The sequence below is a fragment of the Colletotrichum destructivum genome, chromosome 5, assembly GCF_034447905.1.
Source record: "Colletotrichum destructivum chromosome 5, complete sequence".
NCBI classification, from domain to species: Eukaryota; Fungi; Ascomycota; class Sordariomycetes; order Glomerellales; family Glomerellaceae; genus Colletotrichum; species Colletotrichum destructivum.
The window spans coordinates 2,650,473-2,668,422 of record NC_085900.1 but is presented as its reverse complement, the minus strand read 5'-3'; the positions used below and the strand labels follow the sequence as shown (position 1 = coordinate 2,668,422).

The following is a 17,950-nucleotide window of genomic DNA, read 5'->3' as shown; positions in this document are numbered from 1 at the left end:
CGCTGTTGTCAAGGAACAAACGAGCGACAACTCACATAATACATAATGCGAAGTAAACAAACCGTGCCTGAGGCAACCGACCTTTTCATTGGGTGGTCTGCTGGATGACTGATCCCTCCTTTGAAGACCAAGTTGACGGATAAGATAAGGTTTTCCATGATTTAGGTAGGTACATAGATATCCAGTCTCCAGCCACAGATCGACCCATACGCATGTGAGGCTGGTAGCTCCTTCCAAGTCCCTTCGCCTTAAGCTTGGACCATCTGAAAATCGAAGGGCAACGACGCCAACCAACCGACCAAGACACGGCGGCCTGCCATCCATCAAAGCCTTTTCACTTTCCGCCTCATTAACGCAAGTAGAAGCTGATCTTCGCATCCTACAACAACGCGTTTCTCGGTCTCTTCTGCCAACATGTCGGATATCGAATCTCTCCCCGAATCGCCGTTGCCTGATCGCGATGATCATCTCGACAATGAAGAACCTCGCGAGGGCGCCGGTGGCGCGACTGCCACCGAACTTTCCGACGACGACCAGCTGTCGGAAATGGACGAGGACCAGTTTGAGGACTACGATCCAGAGACAGCCAATATCGAAGACCGCCCAGTTGCCGTTGACGAAGACGTGGCAAAGACTCTCAAGGCGTCGAAGCGGAAGGTGGCAGATGGTGCGAAAGCGAAGAAACCGAAGGAAGGACGCCGAGAGAAGAAGAGATCACGCGATGATGAGGTTTCCGGCGAGTTGGAAGGCGAATCGGGACGGCCTGCTCGCAAGTCGAGGCGCCAGGCCGATGGCGAGAGGAAGCCCCGACCCAAGGCTGCTGAGCCTGAGATTGACGACGAGTCCCATCTTATTCCGGAGGAGCGCAGACGGCGCGCGATCGACCGGGCGCTGGATGCTGCCATGAAGGGTCCTGTGAAGAGGAAGAAGAAGAAGGACGAGATTGTAGGTTGGCTCTACGATGCGTGGGCTCTTGGCCTGCATACTGACGGTGTACAACACAGGACCTGGAGGATGAGATTGATGAGCAGATCGCTGATCTGAAGGTCGCAATGGAAAAGGCTTGCGAGGCCGACAACAGCGCTCGCGAGGCCGGGCAGCCAGCCGTTCACAAGCTGAAGCTCTTGCCTTCGGTTACCGGCTTGTTGAACAGAAACAACATTCAGCATGCCATTCTCGATCCCGATACCAACTTCCTGCAACACGTCAAGTTCTTTCTCGAACCTCTGAATGATGGCAGTCTGCCCGCGTATAACATTCAACGCGACATATTCAGTGCGCTCATCCGACTTCCCATCGAGAAGGAGGCGCTCCTTAGCAGCGGCATCGGAAAGGTTGTCTACTTCTACACACGCTCAAAGAGACCGGAACCGAGCATCAAGCGCATGGCTGAGCGTCTCCTTGGTGATTGGAGCCGGCCTATCCTCAAGCGGACGGACGACTACAAAAAGCGGCACGTCGAGACACGCGATTTCGACTACGAGTACGTCTTCACTTGGTTCATTTTGCTAGCGGTCTATTACACTCCATTGCTAACCCTGTCTTCCTCGCAGAGCTCTCAAGATGTCGCAACGCCAAGCTGGAAGCTCCCAGTTCACCCTTACCCAGCGGCCCTCTCAGTCTGCTAGAGAGTTGGAGCGCGAGGCCATGCTAGCGCCTGTCGTTTCCTCGAACCGTGCTCGCCCTGGCGGCCTCCCTGACAGCTACACGATTGCGCCCAAGAGTACGTATGACGTCTCGCGGGCCCCTGAGCACCGTCCTATTGGCGCTGGTGGTTTGGAGGCTTTCCGCAAGATGACACAGAACCGCAAGAAGCGGTAAGCGAGCTGCGAGAAGGATGTTTCTTCTTTTTCTTCCTTTTTTTGCAATGGGAGAGACAGTCGCAACCTGTCATGGCGAGCTCTGCTCGCCGGCAGGCTGTGGGGATGATAAGCCTCTCCCCACACGGTTCAAATGAGTTTCCAGTCGGTGGGCTGAACACACAACACTTGTATTATTCAGGCACAAAAGAAAGGCGTTCAGGGTCACGATAGACAGAGATAGCAAAGGGATGCAATGGATGGGTCGAGAAAGAAAGCCGCATTTTCATGCGAAATTTGGCGTAGTGAGTCTATCAGAATGGCATTCTCCTTGAACTTGTGTCCGGGAGGTGGTGGGCATGTCAGGGGGGTTCGGTGAAGTGTACGAGAGATTGGTCCGATGTGTCAATCAACAGTACGATGGCCCCACGACCTCGACGTACAACCACCACAACGCATTGGCGTGTATAGATCAGGCCGGTAGCGAACAGGACACGCTGTCTCGAGCCGACTAAGCATGGGCTTCGAGCTCAGCTTGGCATCTGGTGCGATCGCCGGCTCGCGGCCGTCTCGCCTCGATCCCAAGAAGCTTCCTGCCAGCGGGACCGCTCGCATCTCTCAGAGAGACCTTACAGTCTCGCCCCAAGGGGGCCGCTCTCCGTGACCAGATCCAGTCGAGGGGAGTAGGACAGCGGGATTGTGTAATTGCCATCAACAGCTAACAGCTCGCCATCGACAGCGTACTGTATGCCTTTGTGGAACAACCCAAACTCTCGTTCACCTCCTACACCACAGCCACCTTGTCAGACAGCATTCACTCCTTGCGCGCTGCTGGAAGAAGCCATGAAGGGGACACTTTGGATTGGTCTGGTAACTCCTTCGTTGCTTCCTCTTCCTCTTCTACTTTGAAAAAAAAGAAAGAAACTGAGCCATACTAGACTCTTTCCAAAATATGCCCTACCTGCCTTCCTCTGCACACAATATCGTGTCTATCCCTTCCTTCAAACGCAGCAAGGAAGCTGAGCCTATCGATTGCGTCTTAGTTGTTCTCCTCCCCCTATTTGCGTTTGTAGCACTTTCAATGATGGTTGTCTTGTTTGTAGTAGTTGTTGTTTTGACGTTGTAATTGTTGTAGTAGGTGTCGTAGGTGTTGTAGTTGTAGTAGTAGTAATAGTAATGTAAGTGTCCTCTGTTGCACTGACAAAGAGCAAAACTCCATGCAGCACTTTGGGTGCGTGCAGTGCATGCAACTACTCAATCCAAATCAGGTACAATGCTGAGGTGCAGCATGCTGGCCAAGGAGGGGGGGAAGGGGATAGGGGGCCGGCGACCGTTCATATAATATTACGTTGATATCTTGGTGGCCCCCTATTATCGAAAGCGGTCTTCATTACTTTTCCCCTACCGTTTCCGCACCTCTGTTGCCCAGCCATCGATGCCTTCTCCCCGACTACCGACTTCAAGCCCGTTGATTTTAACACCCTTCATGCCGGGTGTGTCATCGAGCCACAGGTGCCCCGCCATGCCTCCGGCATTGGCGCGCTTCTCGGGCACAAGTTCCAGCATGGGGGTCAAGAAATCAGCGATGCGCTTCGCCTCCTCCTCCTTGAAATGATACTTTTCGCGGAGGACATCTGCCAGGGCCCAGTGACGCAGGCGGTGAATGTTACGCAGCTCGCCTTTGCGGTTGAAAATTTCCTGGGACCATTTGCCCGAAAGGCAGAGCGACTTGGGAAAGGGGCCGAGAAGCTCGATGATCTGCGCGATGTGGTCGTCGTCCTTGCCGTACTTGGTTCCGGATTGCGGGTCAAAGAGGTAGTCGCCCGTGATCAGTTCAAATACCTAGCGAAGCGTCATTAGCATGGCACGCACCAGGGGCGGTGGTTGCTGCTCTGTTTATCCTTACCATGGCCGCCATACTCCACACGTCGGTACTCGCGCCCCATTTGGAGCCCAGTATGACCTCAGGTGAGCGATACTGCCGGGTCTGGATATCATTGGTAAAGTGGTGGTTGACCCAGCAGGCATTGCCCAAATCGGCAATCTTGACGCTAATAACGTCAAATACATGTGCATCCTCCGCCTTGCGCTTTTCTCCGGAGGAAGGCGAATTGCTCTTATCGAGGGAGATGCCCGAAACTTCTTTCGTAAGGAGATCGCTGCGCAAGAGGCAGTTAGTATAGGCATCAAGTCATCCACTTATTTTGTCGGAGGGGTAGTAAGCTCACGCTGTCTTCTCGCGCGTCTTCTGGTCAGCGTCGCGCTTAGGGGAAGCATCGGTGGAGGATTTTCCTCCTGGGAAGACAAGATGTTAGCACATATTCAGACGCTCTGAAGCGACGAAGGCGGGTTGGGCTGAGTGGTGGCACGGCCAGGATGCTTGGGGCGGCGCGATTCGCGGAAGCGCAGGTGATGGCAGCGGCTGCAACGTGGGGGGGTTCATCGCTTACCTTCATGCATCACTTGGCTGAGGCTCGAGTTGGTCGTTGGGAAGAGGTTGTTGTGGTTGAAGCTGGCATTTAGAGGGGACGGCAACGGCTGGCTGCCAGTGATAAGGGTGCGTCTTCTTCTCCGACCGTTCCTGTTGTTTTCCTTGTCGCCGGGATCGCTCTTGACCACCTTCTTGACGATCTGTTCAACGTCGCCAATCTCGATGAGGACGTTTTCGGGCTTCAAGTCTGTGTGGATGATTCCGCATTCGCGGTGAAGGTAGTCGAGGCCCAGCAGCACCTGCTTAGTGATTTGCTTGACCAAGGGCATGGGGATGCCTCGATGGTTCCATTTCTTAATCAGACCCAGTAAGTTCTCGCCCAAGACCTCGAAGACCATGCAGACGTGGGTGCCGTTGGGGCCCTTGTGTTCAAAGGAGTCAAGCAGGCTGACGACATGCTTGCGTCCGGGGTGGTCAGGCTTGGCTTGAACAATCTTGTTGAGGAGTTTGATCTCGTCAATGGCGGTCTCGGTGTAGTGCGCAGCGGAGCGGACGACCTTTAAGGCAACGTGCTTGCCCGAACTGTTGTCCCTAGAGAGCCAGACGGTAGAGAAGTGGCCCCATCCAAGCTTGCGCACGACCGTGTATTTGCCGTCCTTGAATTTTTCGCCAATCTGCACGGGGTGGTAGCCGCCCTTGCAGTAGTCCTCGGAGTCTTCTTCGTCGGCCGTGTTCTCTGCGGGGTCTTCGCCTGAGGATGTCGAAGTGGGCGAGTTCTGCATGGCGGCAGACAGTTGGTGGGTTCTGTGGGAAAAGAAGAAAGTATTAGCCCATGCTTGACCGAGTATGGAGGCGAGTCGAGTTGGATGTCGGGGCGCGCAAAGTGAGGAAAAAGCGACGCCAAAGTGCGTGATTGAAATGGCGGGGGTGGAGAACAGCAAGTCAACCGGGCGAAGATTTCGCCGCGGCCAGGGGAGCAACGTGAATGCGACAACTCAAGGAGAAAAGAGCAGGAACCTTGTCTTGAGGAAGCTCATGTTTGCAACATTGCGCATCCAGCGCGAACAGTCTGATACCAGAAAATAAGTAGGAAAGAGAAGCGGAGGGCCGAGCGATGGCGGGATAGAGACAAGCTGAATGAAGAGAGGGAAATGGCACAACGAAAAAAAGGAAGGGCGAAAATCCAGTGCGAAGCCGGTGCCGCTCACAACATAGGAACGTCACAGGGAGTGACACTGGGAGTGACGACGGCAAGTCCAGTTGTGGCCGACTGGGGTGGGATAAAGATCTGGGAGGAAGGGAAGGGAAAAAAGGAACGAGGTCGTTGTGAGGTGAGGTGAGGCGAGGCGAGGCGAGGCGAGAGGTGAAAGTAAGGTAAAACGCGGGAACGGTTCAGCCAGGCAAAGGGCAGTAAACAGCAGGCCGATAGATCGGGTTGAGAGAGACAGGGTGGTAGAGATGGTAGGGTAGTGGGTGGGCGCGCGTGCGTGTGTGCGTGCAGGCGGGCGGGCAGCGTTAGGTAAAGTGAAGGTAGACCAGAGTGAGAGCCCTGGGCCGGATAAGGTAAACGTCGGTAGTAAGGTAAACCGAGAGAGGGAAAAAAGCAGGTAATAAGAGAGGAGAGGGGTCAGTGATGCGAGTGAGGAGAACAAGAACAAGGACGGGAATGGAGATCAGAAGTAGCCTGGCGACGAAAAACACACACACATGTATCGGTAGGACTGGCTGGGCCACTTGGGAGCCAGTCCCCGGGCCAGGCCAGGATCAGGTCAAGGTCAGCGGGGACACTTGACTGACTGAACGCCCAGAGAGAAGGATAGAGGGTAGAGAAGGGCGCTGGGGCACAGCAGCCTTCCGCGTCAGCAACTTGCGAGACGCACCCCCAATATTTCGGGGTGTCAAAATCATACCGTCAACACCTTTGAGACGGTATGGCAATGAGCAGATTCAAGTCCGATTCAGTCGCGTTCGGTCCAGTCCAGCCCGGTCCAAGTAAGCATGGGCAGTGAGTATCCAGGGCATCGGCGCTTCGTGGCATCCATCGGTCGGCGTGCGCGCCCAAATATACCATATCCAGACCACACACTTCATCGGGTTCCCCTCTCAGCAAACCCCCTCCTCTCGTCGCCGTACTTGTCCTCAGAGGTATCCATCCCTATCGTCACACACGCGGATTGCAACGCAAGGCATGTCGATGATGTGCACTTCAACGTGCTGCGCATTGCGGGCCCAGCAAATGCGAAGCTGCAGTCTCGGCGGTGCCAGTGGTGGCTGTTGCTGGCGACGGCGACAGCGGGTGACCCGTAAATTGGGTGGGGTGCGAGCGGCCCTGGTCCTCCTGGCCCATGTTTTGCAAGCCAGAAAAATGCCCCTCTCTGGCCAATGGCTTCCCTGTGTAACGGCCGTGGTGCACCCCATCCAAGCGACTGAGGCCCATCGGGTATCGATCTCGCAGCATCGTCCCCAGCCATCTTGTCTGTTCATCTTTTCCGTCTTGTCGTTGTCGAATAGACAAATCGTCTCGGCGGGGTTTCTCCTACTCTCCTTCGCGGCGGCCATGACGTAGTCTCTTCGAGCGCGGTCGCATCTCTCTGCTGAGACAAGCTGCGTGGCGCGGTGCTGGGCACTGACTGGTCTCTCACTGTGTCTGCTTACTGGGCTGGACTCGGACTGGACTTGTTGCTGCTGGACTTGTTGCTGCTGGACTTTGCAAGCCAAAACCGGACTGGTCTGCTGAGATTCCAACCCCATCGCTACCTACCCCCCGTGCTCCGCCCCGCTACGAGCGTAGGGTAGGACATGCGGTATCGGGCGCATTTAGACAATATAGAGGGGTAATAGCGCGAGCAGTGGAGGGGAATGTCCTGTGCAAATGAAGCTTGAGGCGCCAAATGGAAACAAAATTGAGAGGTGAAGAAGAGCACATTTTGACTGTTCTCCGCCTAGGGAACGAACAGAAATACAACATTACGAAACTGCAAACAACGTAAAGCAAAAGAAGAGTCAAGAAAATGCTCCATTGATCAAACTTACGGGGGTGTCTCGGTGGTAATGATGGGCTTCAGACCGTCCTTCTTGCGCTTCTTGGCCGTCATCGAGTTACCGTTCGCACCAACACCGGCACCCGCACCCGCATCGGCATCCACAGCTGGCGGCTGTAGAGGCTGTTGCGCTGCCGGTTCTTGGGCTTGTTGACTGCCGTTCATCGTGAGCTGTGGAATGTGTAAAACGGGATGTGAAATGTCGCCCTCGGATAGTGTGGGGGACCAGTTGGGGAAGGGGGGGCAAAGTCGAGCCTGAGGTCCAGACGGACAGGTCAAGTCGAGGTCGGCAGAGCGGGACGACGACTAATGGCCCTCGATTGGTGATGTCTCAGCTGTGCGTGTATCAAACTGTCTGCCTCGTCCACGGTGTGTATATCGGCCTTTGCGTCTTGGACTGCGTCTGTGGCATAAACAAGCCAGCTGAGCGTTTGGACGGGTATCGGTTTCGGCAGCAACTGAACGGTCGGACAAGTCGCTGGATGGTCGTCCGCTAGGAACTGCAGAGAGTGGGGTGAGAGTGAGAAAACAAGAGCCGGCCGGGAATTGATGGCCTAAGAAAATGATGAGAGGGGGATTTAGGCGAAAGAGGGGGTGCAGCGTCGAAGTTGATGGCGATAAGCAGCGTGGCGACAGGATCCACGGGAGTGCGGAAAGAAAGTGTGTAACTGGATCAGAGAGAGCGCATCCAGTTATTAGAAGCACGCGGGTCCGCGACCGCGATTCATCAGGTGTTTTGCGATATGGTGCACTGCAGTGCGGTGCAACTCAAACGAGGTCGAACAGAGCGGACGGTCCAGACCTGGGCTTCTGGCTTGCGGTTCGGTAAGTTGATTGTCCTCGTGAGGCCAAGAAATCAGCCAACTTTGGCAACCCGAATTGGATGCGCGATCGTGATGTAGAGGTGGCCAAGAGGGGAGTCTAGGGCGAGAGAAGTGTGTTGATGGTTGGCGGAGAATACCGACGTCGGTTCGAATAAGGTAGTCTTGAAAAGATGGATGGATAGTGAGCAGTGTCGGGTAGGAGGAGTTGGGCACAAGTTTGGTCGTGATACAAAGAGCCGTCGACGTTGGTAGTGGTGGCAGTGGTGGTGGTGAATGTCTCTAGAGGCGACCAGGCCTTTCTTTGGTGATGGAGCGGCCGATGGACAACGAGGTACACTACTTGCTCAACGGGTACAGATAGTCGGAGTAACAATGGGGCGGTGATAGGGGGAGAGGAGGTTGGTTGGAAAGGAAGGTTATGGGAAGACGCAAAGACAAGTGGAAGGAGAGGCGATGCGACAGGATGGCATGGCATGGCATGGCATGGCATGGGACGGAGGACGGAATGGAATGGTGGGGCAGGCGGACACGGCGTGTCAGCGAAATGCGATGAAGACTGCGCGGGTGTGTGTGCCAGGAGGGAAGGGTTTGCTGTCTCCAGGTTGGCTGGGCGCTAATTGCTTTCTTTCCATGTTCCCGTCCAAAGGCGCACTTGCCATTCGCACATTGCGCATGCCTTGGCTCGATTGGTTCTTTGCGAGAAGTTGAGGACGTCATTGGATTGGGGGGCAGGGAGGGTTCGATGGTCGCAGAGAGGCAGGTGAGAACTTGAATGCGACAAGCAGCTGATGCGACCGACGGCCGATAGTGGGGGGTAGTGGGACGCCGGGGCGCGCACGGAATGTGTACCTTCCTCCATGCTACCTACAAGCTGTCTTCCTTCCATGGGTGCAATGAACGAAGAAAAGAACATTCCCGACTCGATTTAGCAGCGCTTGATTGCCTAGCGCCGCCTGTCTTGAGAAGGAAGGCGCCGGAACACATGCCAGCCACGTCCGGGCGCTTTCTTCCAACGGATGCATTCTTATCACTACCCGAGCTACCGAGTACCTAAGTAGGTGAGATCAGATGCGGCCGGACCGCGATGTCCTCACTCTCACGCTCTCTTTCTCTCTCGCTCGCTCACGCGCGCGCATGCAGTTGACCAGGAACGTGAGGTGTCGGGTTTGGGATCTCTGGGTATCCATCCGGCTGCGCTTGTAGGCACCGGTTCCAGGACAGGAATTGACAAAGGCATGATGACTGAGCCCACCCACGTTCGTCCCGTCCAAGGAAAGCGTCCCGTACCTGGATGGAGTGTGAGAACCATGTTTTTCACCGGGTGCGTCGCCTGCTTTCAGGGCGCTTGCGGAAGGGTCTTCAAGACGTTGTTGAAACAGCGCACGATTAGATAATACACATCAATCGATAAGAGTCAGGCGCTGTTGCAATCTCCATGACGGGTAGTCGGAGTATGATGCGTACCCTGTGCGAATCGGCATGCCAGACTGGGATTGCCTGGGTCACCCATCCACTCACTGGGCTGGCTTAACCCAATCCTCCCCCCGACGCACGCCATCATCTCATCACTAACGACCAGGTATTCGGTGGGGAGTCGCAGAGCGTTGTTCCTCGTAAGGCAACGGACCACCTCACCTCCAGTATAGGTGTTACAGAAGGGGGGGGATATTTATCTTGCCAAGTTATCCCTCACCAAGACCCTGACTGTGTGACCTCACTCTCTCGCGCAGCGTTGGGAAACGGTATTGGAAACTCAGTCCTGGGTGTTTGCTGTGCCATCTGTGCTTGAGCCGGCATCCCGATAATAAATACTTCATGAGTTGTACTCCGTATTCAGTCTGACCACTGAATTCATCTCACCCCTGTGTTACTGCGCGCGAAAAACATGCTGCCATAAGATCTAGATGAACACACCGACCAACCTGACGCAATCAGTCTCCTTCCTGTCTTGGTATACGCCCTTGTTGGTTTCAACAACTTGCGCTTCCCTCTTCGTCCGCTTTGCTGACATTTTGTTGTGTTTGACCTCTTTGTCATCGACATGTTTGCGGAATCTCTAACTCGGAATCTGCCATTCTACGAACTCCTTGGCCCGGCTGTCCATCTCATTGGACTCGGCTTGAAGAGCCCGACCAACATGAACAGGCTTTTACCATGTCGCTTTTGACTCGTCCATTCAGAGCCGTCGCGAGTCGAGAACACCTCCAGCAGTTACAGTTTCCTTGCAGCTTGACTGAATCAGTACAGGTATCCACGTCTTTGGGTCCCTTTGGGTCCCTTTGGATCCCAGGCCCGAAAAGTCTGCCGGCGTTGGCTCAAATCTTGAGAAAGGATTCCGTCCCGACAGTACTGCTCCATGGCATCTGCTCGCACACCGCCATGTCATCGGCCAGTCGTCATGGAGATACAATCCCCAGGGAACACCCCGCGCCCGCCAACTACCATCACTGCTGGACCCTTCGTCTGTAACACGCACGCCACCCCATTGGCCCGCTGCCGTCAGTCGCAGAGCTGGCTCGAGGTGATGGCTCAGGAACCGCCCCTCATTGGCCGCTCTCTGGTTCGCGTTTCTCCTTGATGGACTCTCTACCCGCCCATCAAGAGCTGCTGCCCCCCGCTTGCAACCCAGTCATGTGAGCACCTTACTGCAAGTGGATGGTCGTCCTGTCACCTGCCGTCCCGCTCCCCGTAGCCTCGAGCCCTTCCATGAGCTTGGCTGAGCTTGGCTGAGCTTGGCTTCGGGTACACAACGACATTCTTTTGGCGGCGATAATAAATCTCCTGGCAATGTGTCACTCTTGGGAGTTCGACGACGCGTGGGAATGTCAAGAACATGAGCCCTTCTCGTCGTTACTTGAGGTACCCTTTCCCGCGATTCGAAGATGGTCCATGTTCTTCCCGCATATCCAGCCACTGTCCATCTATTCCTCCGCCGTTTGGTGGACGATGCCCTTATTTGTGCCTGTCATGTCATCAGACTCTGCGGTCCCCATCATTATGTCTCAAAGCTGGTCTCTTGACAAGCTGAGAACGTATGCCCCTTGACGCGGGATAACGACACTGCTGCGGGCCATCCAGTAATCACGGCTCTAATGACAGTGTCACTGGCCTTGGTCAAAGAGGCGGTTGTTTGATGGTCTAAGTTCCACGCTGACTGGCCTGGGTGACAACGTCTCTGTGAAGGCATTGTACCGGAATGCTTTCATTGTCGTCGAGTCGCGATGGGCGGCAAAACTTGTCGGGTTGATCCTTCACGTCATTACAGCCCTCCGTATATGTTGCAGGAGTATACCCCACAAGCATTCAAGTCTGGCAGATTTACCACAGATCTCCCCCTTCGTGAAATCTCCAATCCTCACAGTCGCTTTGACTCGCGCCTGCTTCGGTTTAGTGTTACTACAAGACAGGAATTACGGCACACCCACTAGTCGTCAGAAGATCATGTACGTCTGGAAAAGCGAAACCGCCAGACTCGCATCTGGACAGGTAAATGGTACAAATAAGCATCTTATCAGACTCATGAACTCGGCTCTGCAAGAACGACACATGGAGCAGGGATGGCGTTACGATGAGCCCCTAATCGACCATCCTTTTCTCGAGGTCGTCTTCGCGCATAGTTCTGGGAGATGTAAGAGCACTGCGTGGCCTAACGACTACGTCTTCCGTCCTGTCAGACCGGATCTCAATTCCAACGAATTCTCTGTCGTGGTCAATACTGATTTGGCCAGGCTGGCATCAAGATACAACATCCGCATGAATGAGCTGCATAAGTTCATGCGTTCCTCACCCGTCCGAGCCGTCATCCGCACCCTCCTCATTGAGCTAGAGCGCCCGGAAGCACAGCCAGGTCCCCAGCTGGACGAAGAGGGCATCATCAACAGCGTCGACGAGTCGATATGTGACTCGAGCGCCTCGGAACGACAAGTGTTGCTGACGCAGCCCACCGCACCAGGAGAAGAGTTCGCCGACCGGTCCCTGGTATCATGCCTCGTCAAGCTGTGCTCCCATTTTGAGAGCTGGCGTTTCTGGGACTTTGGGTCCTGTGACCGCCGGTCCATTGTAGAGGTCCTCGTCGCGGTCGTTGGGCTCTTCTGCAATGCGTGGGTCCATGCTCCTACTATCGACGTGTCCTGGACCCGTCTCAGCACGCCCTCTTTGCCTGCTTTCATTTCTCATGAAGCCATTAACGTCGTAGGGTCCCCTCGTTGTCCTGGTCTCACGCCCGAAATATGGTTTGAATGGTCTCTACTCTACGATCCCTGGATTAGACGATCTCACGCGGCTCAGCTCCTGAACCTCGACAGAGATCAAGACACAAACCCATCGTCTTCCCCGCCCTTATCACGGCGGTGTCGCGGCCAGAGCCGGAGAAGGCAGGCCGTGTCGTCGTAAAATACCAAAAGAAGCCCGACGAGGAACGTTGGGCGTTCAAATCCATCCTCGATTCTAGATGGACTGGGAAAACACCTCGGACTGGGCTGCAGTATCTCGTCGACAGGGAATACGCAGAGCTGACCTGGCAGCCGGCGAAGGACCTGTCGGGGTGTGATCGATGGGTGGTCGGCTTTCACCGAGATAATCACGGGAAGCCTGGCCCAGTGTCTAGATTGAAGCGCTTTCTCTGAGGTACGTCTCTAGAGCATGATATTTCTCTTCTCCCGGCCTCTCATGGCTCTCCGTCCCCGGTCTGCTTGAGATGACCTCGTGAACGAAGCGTCTGATGCCTGTTGTGCTGGAATTGAGTGAGTGCGGCACAAATAGTTAGGAGCAGTAAGACTCGAAATGACGTTTTCTATTTTTTGAGATGTATTGAGGACCTTATGCAAGAGGACGTCGTGGCTTGGCTGGGAGGTCGTCGGGGCTGAGGCCGAAGGACACCGATATCTTTTTATGGGGCCTTATCCCGGCCTGCCTGAGCCGGACTGTGACCAACCGCTGGTCAACGAGCGGGCGGCGCGCAATGTACCTACGTTGACATCACTCTCCCAGTTTAGACACTTGACTGCCTGACTGCCTAGAGACGTTGGTACGGATCATTGCGCTGGAAGCATTCATCACGTCCGGGTCATCGTGCAAAAGGGAAACACCATTTACGAAAACAACACGAAAGCAGGCTACAAGTGGATATGTGTGTGTGTGTGTTAAACTTTGTCACGCATCGATATCCAAAGACGGGCCGACTGTAGAAAACCCGCCAATAACGAACTGATGATGCCGCAGGACCAGTATCGACGCCAGCTGTCTCGTTGGCTTTGGAAATTGGGAACGGGGCTTGGAGGAAGCCCACCGGTGGAGCATACCATGAAATGGCCATGACCACCGTCTACGCCGGGCCGGGGTTGGGCACGCGCCAAAGGCGATTATGATCAGTGACCAGAGGTGCCAACTGCTTACTCAACCCTGGCTCTGGAACTAAGTTCGGAGTTGGCTATCAGCGGAAGCAGTGAATGCAACGTGGATGGACGAATGGGACGCCACATGTCCGGCTCGTTGCGGAGAGAAGGAAGCCATATGAACACGAACCGTTGAGGGTCGGATCGCGGGAACGGAGTTTGTGTGCTGTGTCTGCAAGGAACCGCTCGCTGTGCCGCACCTGGGCGGCCTGGCAGTGCGGTGCCCATGACCAGCTGAGAGGTGATCTCTAGTGGGGAATGCCCTGAAAGCCTCGGTCCGGCGGCACTACTTCTGTGCTCTGTACGGTACGGATACCATGTTTGTGATTAGAAGTAGGCCGTCAGGTTGCTCGCTAGCCGAGTCCCCAGGTAGCACCTTGACCTAGGCACTTGCCCAGATAGGAAAGAGTACATCTGATCTGACCTGGGTCACTCCCGCTCCTCCGCCTCTTCTTCTCCCCTCCTCTTATCGATAAGGAAAACCCTCCGGAGATACGACGCGGGGACTCGCGCGCAAGAGTAATTAAGACAAGGATTCCAGTCTGTTCGACTCAAAATTGTCGAGTGTTCCCACAATCCCAAACCCCTCGATGAACCTCCCCCTCCTCCAACTCCGGAGCGAACTGACGCAGCGCAAAGCGAACCCTGCGCCGACGCAATCCTGGCCAACCGTCGCGCATCCTCCCCAGCCGTCCTCTGACCTTCCGCGAACCTAGCCACGCCGCTCTTGGACCGCCAATTCACGAGCTGCACCGTCCCAAGCCACCTCAATCTGGCCATCCACGCGCCCGACGACCACCCCATAAAGACCGAGCATGGGCCCCGCGCCTGATGATGGAGGCTCAGCGATCGAGGATCCCCGACCCGACGACGAACTCAACGACAACAACAACAACTCCATCACCACCGCCTCTTCCGACCCTCCCGTCCTGGCTGGCGCCGACATTCGTACGAGAGCCCGGACCATGACGAGCACCGAAGAAATCGACAATACCATCATCCGGCCGGGCTCCGTCCGAATCAACGTGAAGGGTGCCTTCATCGTCGACCCCGATTCGAGTTCTCCGAGCAACAATGGCCGAGGTTCGCCGACCCACCACGAGACGAGCGATATCCGCCTGCCCAACCACCATGCCGTCGTGAGCCATATCGCTGTTGACGTACGCGGCCGTCCGCCCCGTCCTCTGTTCCTGTTGAATGCTAACCCCCCATATCGCGCAGATTGGCGGCTCCCTGATTAAGCTTGTCTACTTTACGCGCGAACCCCACTCGGCCGAGCCGGGCGGCCGTCTCAACTTCCTCAACTTCGAGACCGACCGCATTGACGACTGCATCGAGTTTATGCGCCACCTCAAGGACAAGCAGCAGACCCTCAATGGCTCTCAACCGAACGCGTTGAGTGTCATGGCGACCGGAGGCGGCGCCTTCAAGTTCTACGACAAGATGCGGGACGTCCTGGGCGTGGATGTTCTTCGCGAGGAAGAGATGGAGTGCCTCATCATTGGTGAGCCTCCCAATGCGCGTCCTCGGTTTGCGTGGGAGGGCGATTGCTGACCCGTCCCTAGGTCTCGACTTCTTCATTACAGAAATACCTCGTGAGGTCTTTACCTACAGCGAGACCGACCCAATGCACTTCGTCTCGCCCTCGGAGAACATCTATCCCTACCTTCTTGTCAACATTGGCTCCGGGGTCTCACTCCTCAAGGTCTCGGGTCCCCGCGAATACCAGCGTGTGGGCGGAACCTCGCTCGGAGGTGGCACCCTGTGGGGCCTCCTTTCCCTCCTCACCGGCGCTCGGACCTTTGACGAGATGCTTGACCTGTCCGAACGGGGGGATAATGCCAAGGTGGATATGCTCGTTGGCGACATCTATGGCGGCGACTACGGAAAGATTGGCCTCAAGAGCACGACAATCGCGTCTTCTTTTGGCAAGGTCTTCCGCATGAAGCGCACAGCCGAGAATGAGGCAGAGGATCACGGTGGGCTACACAACGGCGACATCAAGAACACAGGTCCTTCTCCAGACGCTGCCGAGTCGGCTGAAGCCGGCCACCACGACGCTGCCGAGCAAGACTCGGACCAGCCGTTCTCCGGTGCCGATATATCCCGGTCTCTACTGTACGCCATTTCAAACAATATCGGTCAGATTGCCTTCCTCCAGTCGCAAATCCACAATCTAGACCACATCTACTTTGGTGGCTCATTCATCCGCGGGCACCGGCAAACAATCAACACCCTCAGCTACGCCATCAAATTTTGGTCGCAAGGCAAGAAGCAGGCTTACTTCTTACGCCACGAGGGCTATCTCGGCTCTGTGGGCGCCTTCCTCAAGCGCCAGCCTCGCAACTGGGGCCGCCGCGGATCCTTCGAGCAGGCCGAACCTCTTGAGCGCCGGCTGCGGGATCGCAGGATACATGACGCTGAGATGCAGAGTCTCGTTGATGACTACGCCTCAGAGTCTGGGCGCGAATGAATTGAGACTCTATTCACTAAAAGGGGAGGGGGCGGAACGTTGTCGACTTTGAGCTATTGGGCGTTGTACGGTTGGGGCGCAGTGTTCTCTGGCATTTATGATGCTTGATGGCAGAGCATATGCGGCATGTGAGCGACGTTGGAAAATATGACCGGCCTAGGCGGGCCGGCTGCTCGACACATATCATTATACTTATCACATACCAGTCTAATGTTAACATATTGCAACTCGGCCGGTCTGTCGAAACGGACCGGACCGTGCATGCCAGTATGCATTACAGCTTCCACCGCCTCGACCTTAAGTCCACCCGGCGCGATGTCATCATTTCATGGCTAACCCGGACGCGCACTCCGGTTTCTTACTCTTTAGACCGGATTGTTTGGGCATCCTTCAACGAAGCAAAGGTACATCCTCATTGACGCCGGCGCAATGCGTCAGCCATGTTTCCAAGCAGGGAACTCCGCAGCAGTACTCCAGCCTGACCAGCTGCAGGTCATATTCCCGCTTTTTCGAGACTCGCGAACCAGACGCGTCTCTTCCGCCGCTCACAATAAGCTACTAACACAAGACGCTGGACAGTTTGTGGAGCACCCGGAAGTCGTCTGTTAAAGGAGTATCCAAAAGGGTTACGGCAATCACTTTGGATAATGCCATCCGTCCCCGGCATGACGACAACCCCGAAGCTTGAAGCTGCCACTGACCTGATTCCCCTCCTATGAGGGCAAAGTGACAGCGGACGAAACGCCCGCTTCCGAGGTATGAGACGCAGACATTCGAAGTAATGGAGCATCACTGCCTAGCGGCGCGAGCAACAAGCTCTCCACTTTCACAGAGCAGCCTGCTCCCATTCGGTGTCGTTCACAGTGCCAACACCATTACCAGCAAAATGAACCTAAAAGACCCCTTCTATCGTTTATGTTGCTTTACCTACAGGAGAGCTAGAGGCCCTGTCTGCTCTCCTGTGGATAAGTTAGTAAAGGCTAACTTGGGTGTTATGTTAAGAGAGATTATGAAGAGTCATTTATTGTGCTCTACTATAAATACATTGTAGAAGGAGAGGTCGAAGTATCATCACCCAGTAGATATGATTAGACGAGAGCGTGTTCCATAGAGCACCTGTCGTACGCCACATGTGAGCACGGCAGTCACCAACTGTACGTGTTAGACACAGATGTCTATAGAATGCACAGTCTCATTTCTTGTGAACCTTCCTCAATACAAGAAAGGTTAACCGTGAATTCAAGGTGACATGTTACCAATGAATCTTAAGTTTTGTTCATCGGCGAGTCGGAGGGTTATATCAGATGTAAGAACCTTGTCAAGGAAGTTTTTCTGCTTCTTCTTCTTCTTCAGAATCCCCCCCCTAAGGCTTTATAGGCAAACCAGGTAACTTGTCACGGATATTGGGACTCGGCGGCCCGGTCTGACTGCATTTATTGACTACACACCAAACTGAACACTATATAGGTATCTTGATCTTACTAGCACCGTGGTAACGAAGGAACAGTGTTTGATTTGCGGAGTGTGCCTTACAGGCCAGCAACTTCATCACCTGCGCCCACGCCTCATTATCTCTCTTGTGAACCAAAGCCGAGTCAGATAATTCCCAAAAAGCCACATCGTTCAGAGGAACCACGGGGCTGCAACGAGGAAGTCAAGTTTCGACTGAGCAGGGCCATTAGCCACCAGTGCATTAACAGGGTCTTGCGTGTACGTGAAGCCCCCCCTGGACCAGTGTAACGAGGGAGTGCACCACGTCGTGTTTGCGTATTTCATTCAATATTGTAATATGTATAAGAAGTTTGCAAAGATACAAAGAAAACCTTGAACATAATGTGTGAATATCAGGTCAGTCCACTCCACTTGAATTTCGGCGTCACTCCTGACATTACGGTGAAAAGCCCTGCGGAGACATCGGCTCGACAACGGCATGAACACTGGGCGTGCGTTGATCTTTATCGGTAAGCGGCGTGTATCTTTCGGATGCAG

The 17,950-nt window shown here is 54.8% G+C and overlaps 6 protein-coding genes across 6 annotated transcripts; 3 read left to right on the top strand and 3 right to left on the bottom strand.

The window, feature by feature from the left end:
* The first annotated feature begins 203 nt into the window (after positions 1-203).
* CDEST_08360 (Putative transcription factor IIS, TFIIS/LEDGF domain superfamily) lies at positions 204-2,134 on the top strand. Its single transcript, XM_062924519.1, has 3 exons — positions 204-945; positions 1,005-1,483; positions 1,554-2,134. The coding sequence occupies exons 1-3, from the start codon at positions 415-417 to the stop codon at positions 1,819-1,821; spliced, it is 1,278 nt and encodes a 425-aa protein (XP_062780570.1). The 5' UTR covers positions 204-414; the 3' UTR covers positions 1,822-2,134.
* Positions 2,135-2,682: 548 nt separating this feature from the next.
* Positions 2,683-6,298, bottom strand: CDEST_08359 (Putative serine/threonine-protein kinase, active). Its single transcript, XM_062924518.1, has 5 exons — positions 5,248-6,298; positions 4,250-5,034; positions 4,028-4,094; positions 3,706-3,958; positions 2,683-3,641 (listed from the first exon to the last, which is right to left on the bottom strand). The coding sequence occupies exons 1-5, from the start codon at positions 5,283-5,285 to the stop codon at positions 3,201-3,203; spliced, it is 1,584 nt and encodes a 527-aa protein (XP_062780569.1). The 5' UTR covers positions 5,286-6,298; the 3' UTR covers positions 2,683-3,200.
* A 1-nt stretch (position 6,299) lies between these two features.
* Positions 6,300-6,991, bottom strand: CDEST_08358 (uncharacterized protein). The gene has a single exon (XM_062924517.1). It carries the CDS (start codon positions 6,979-6,981, stop codon positions 6,370-6,372), a length of 612 nt encoding a protein of 203 aa, XP_062780568.1. The 5' UTR covers positions 6,982-6,991; the 3' UTR covers positions 6,300-6,369.
* A 3-nt stretch (positions 6,992-6,994) lies between these two features.
* CDEST_08357 (uncharacterized protein) lies at positions 6,995-8,578 on the bottom strand. The gene has a single exon (XM_062924516.1). It carries the CDS (start codon positions 7,434-7,436, stop codon positions 7,260-7,262), a length of 177 nt encoding a protein of 58 aa, XP_062780567.1. The 5' UTR covers positions 7,437-8,578; the 3' UTR covers positions 6,995-7,259.
* Positions 8,579-11,614: 3,036 nt separating this feature from the next.
* On the top strand, positions 11,615-12,487 carry CDEST_08356 (uncharacterized protein; the record flags this gene model as incomplete). The annotated part of the gene is made up of 1 exon (XM_062924515.1): positions 11,615-12,487. One exon carries the CDS (start codon positions 11,615-11,617, stop codon positions 12,485-12,487), a length of 873 nt encoding a protein of 290 aa, XP_062780566.1.
* A 1,544-nt stretch (positions 12,488-14,031) lies between these two features.
* On the top strand, positions 14,032-16,922 carry CDEST_08355 (Putative Type II pantothenate kinase, ATPase, nucleotide binding domain-containing protein). Its single transcript, XM_062924514.1, has 3 exons — positions 14,032-14,648; positions 14,710-14,992; positions 15,054-16,922. Exons 1-3 carry the CDS (start codon positions 14,304-14,306, stop codon positions 15,959-15,961), a joined length of 1,536 nt encoding a protein of 511 aa, XP_062780565.1. The 5' UTR covers positions 14,032-14,303; the 3' UTR covers positions 15,962-16,922.
* The last annotated feature ends 1,028 nt before the right edge of the window (positions 16,923-17,950 follow it).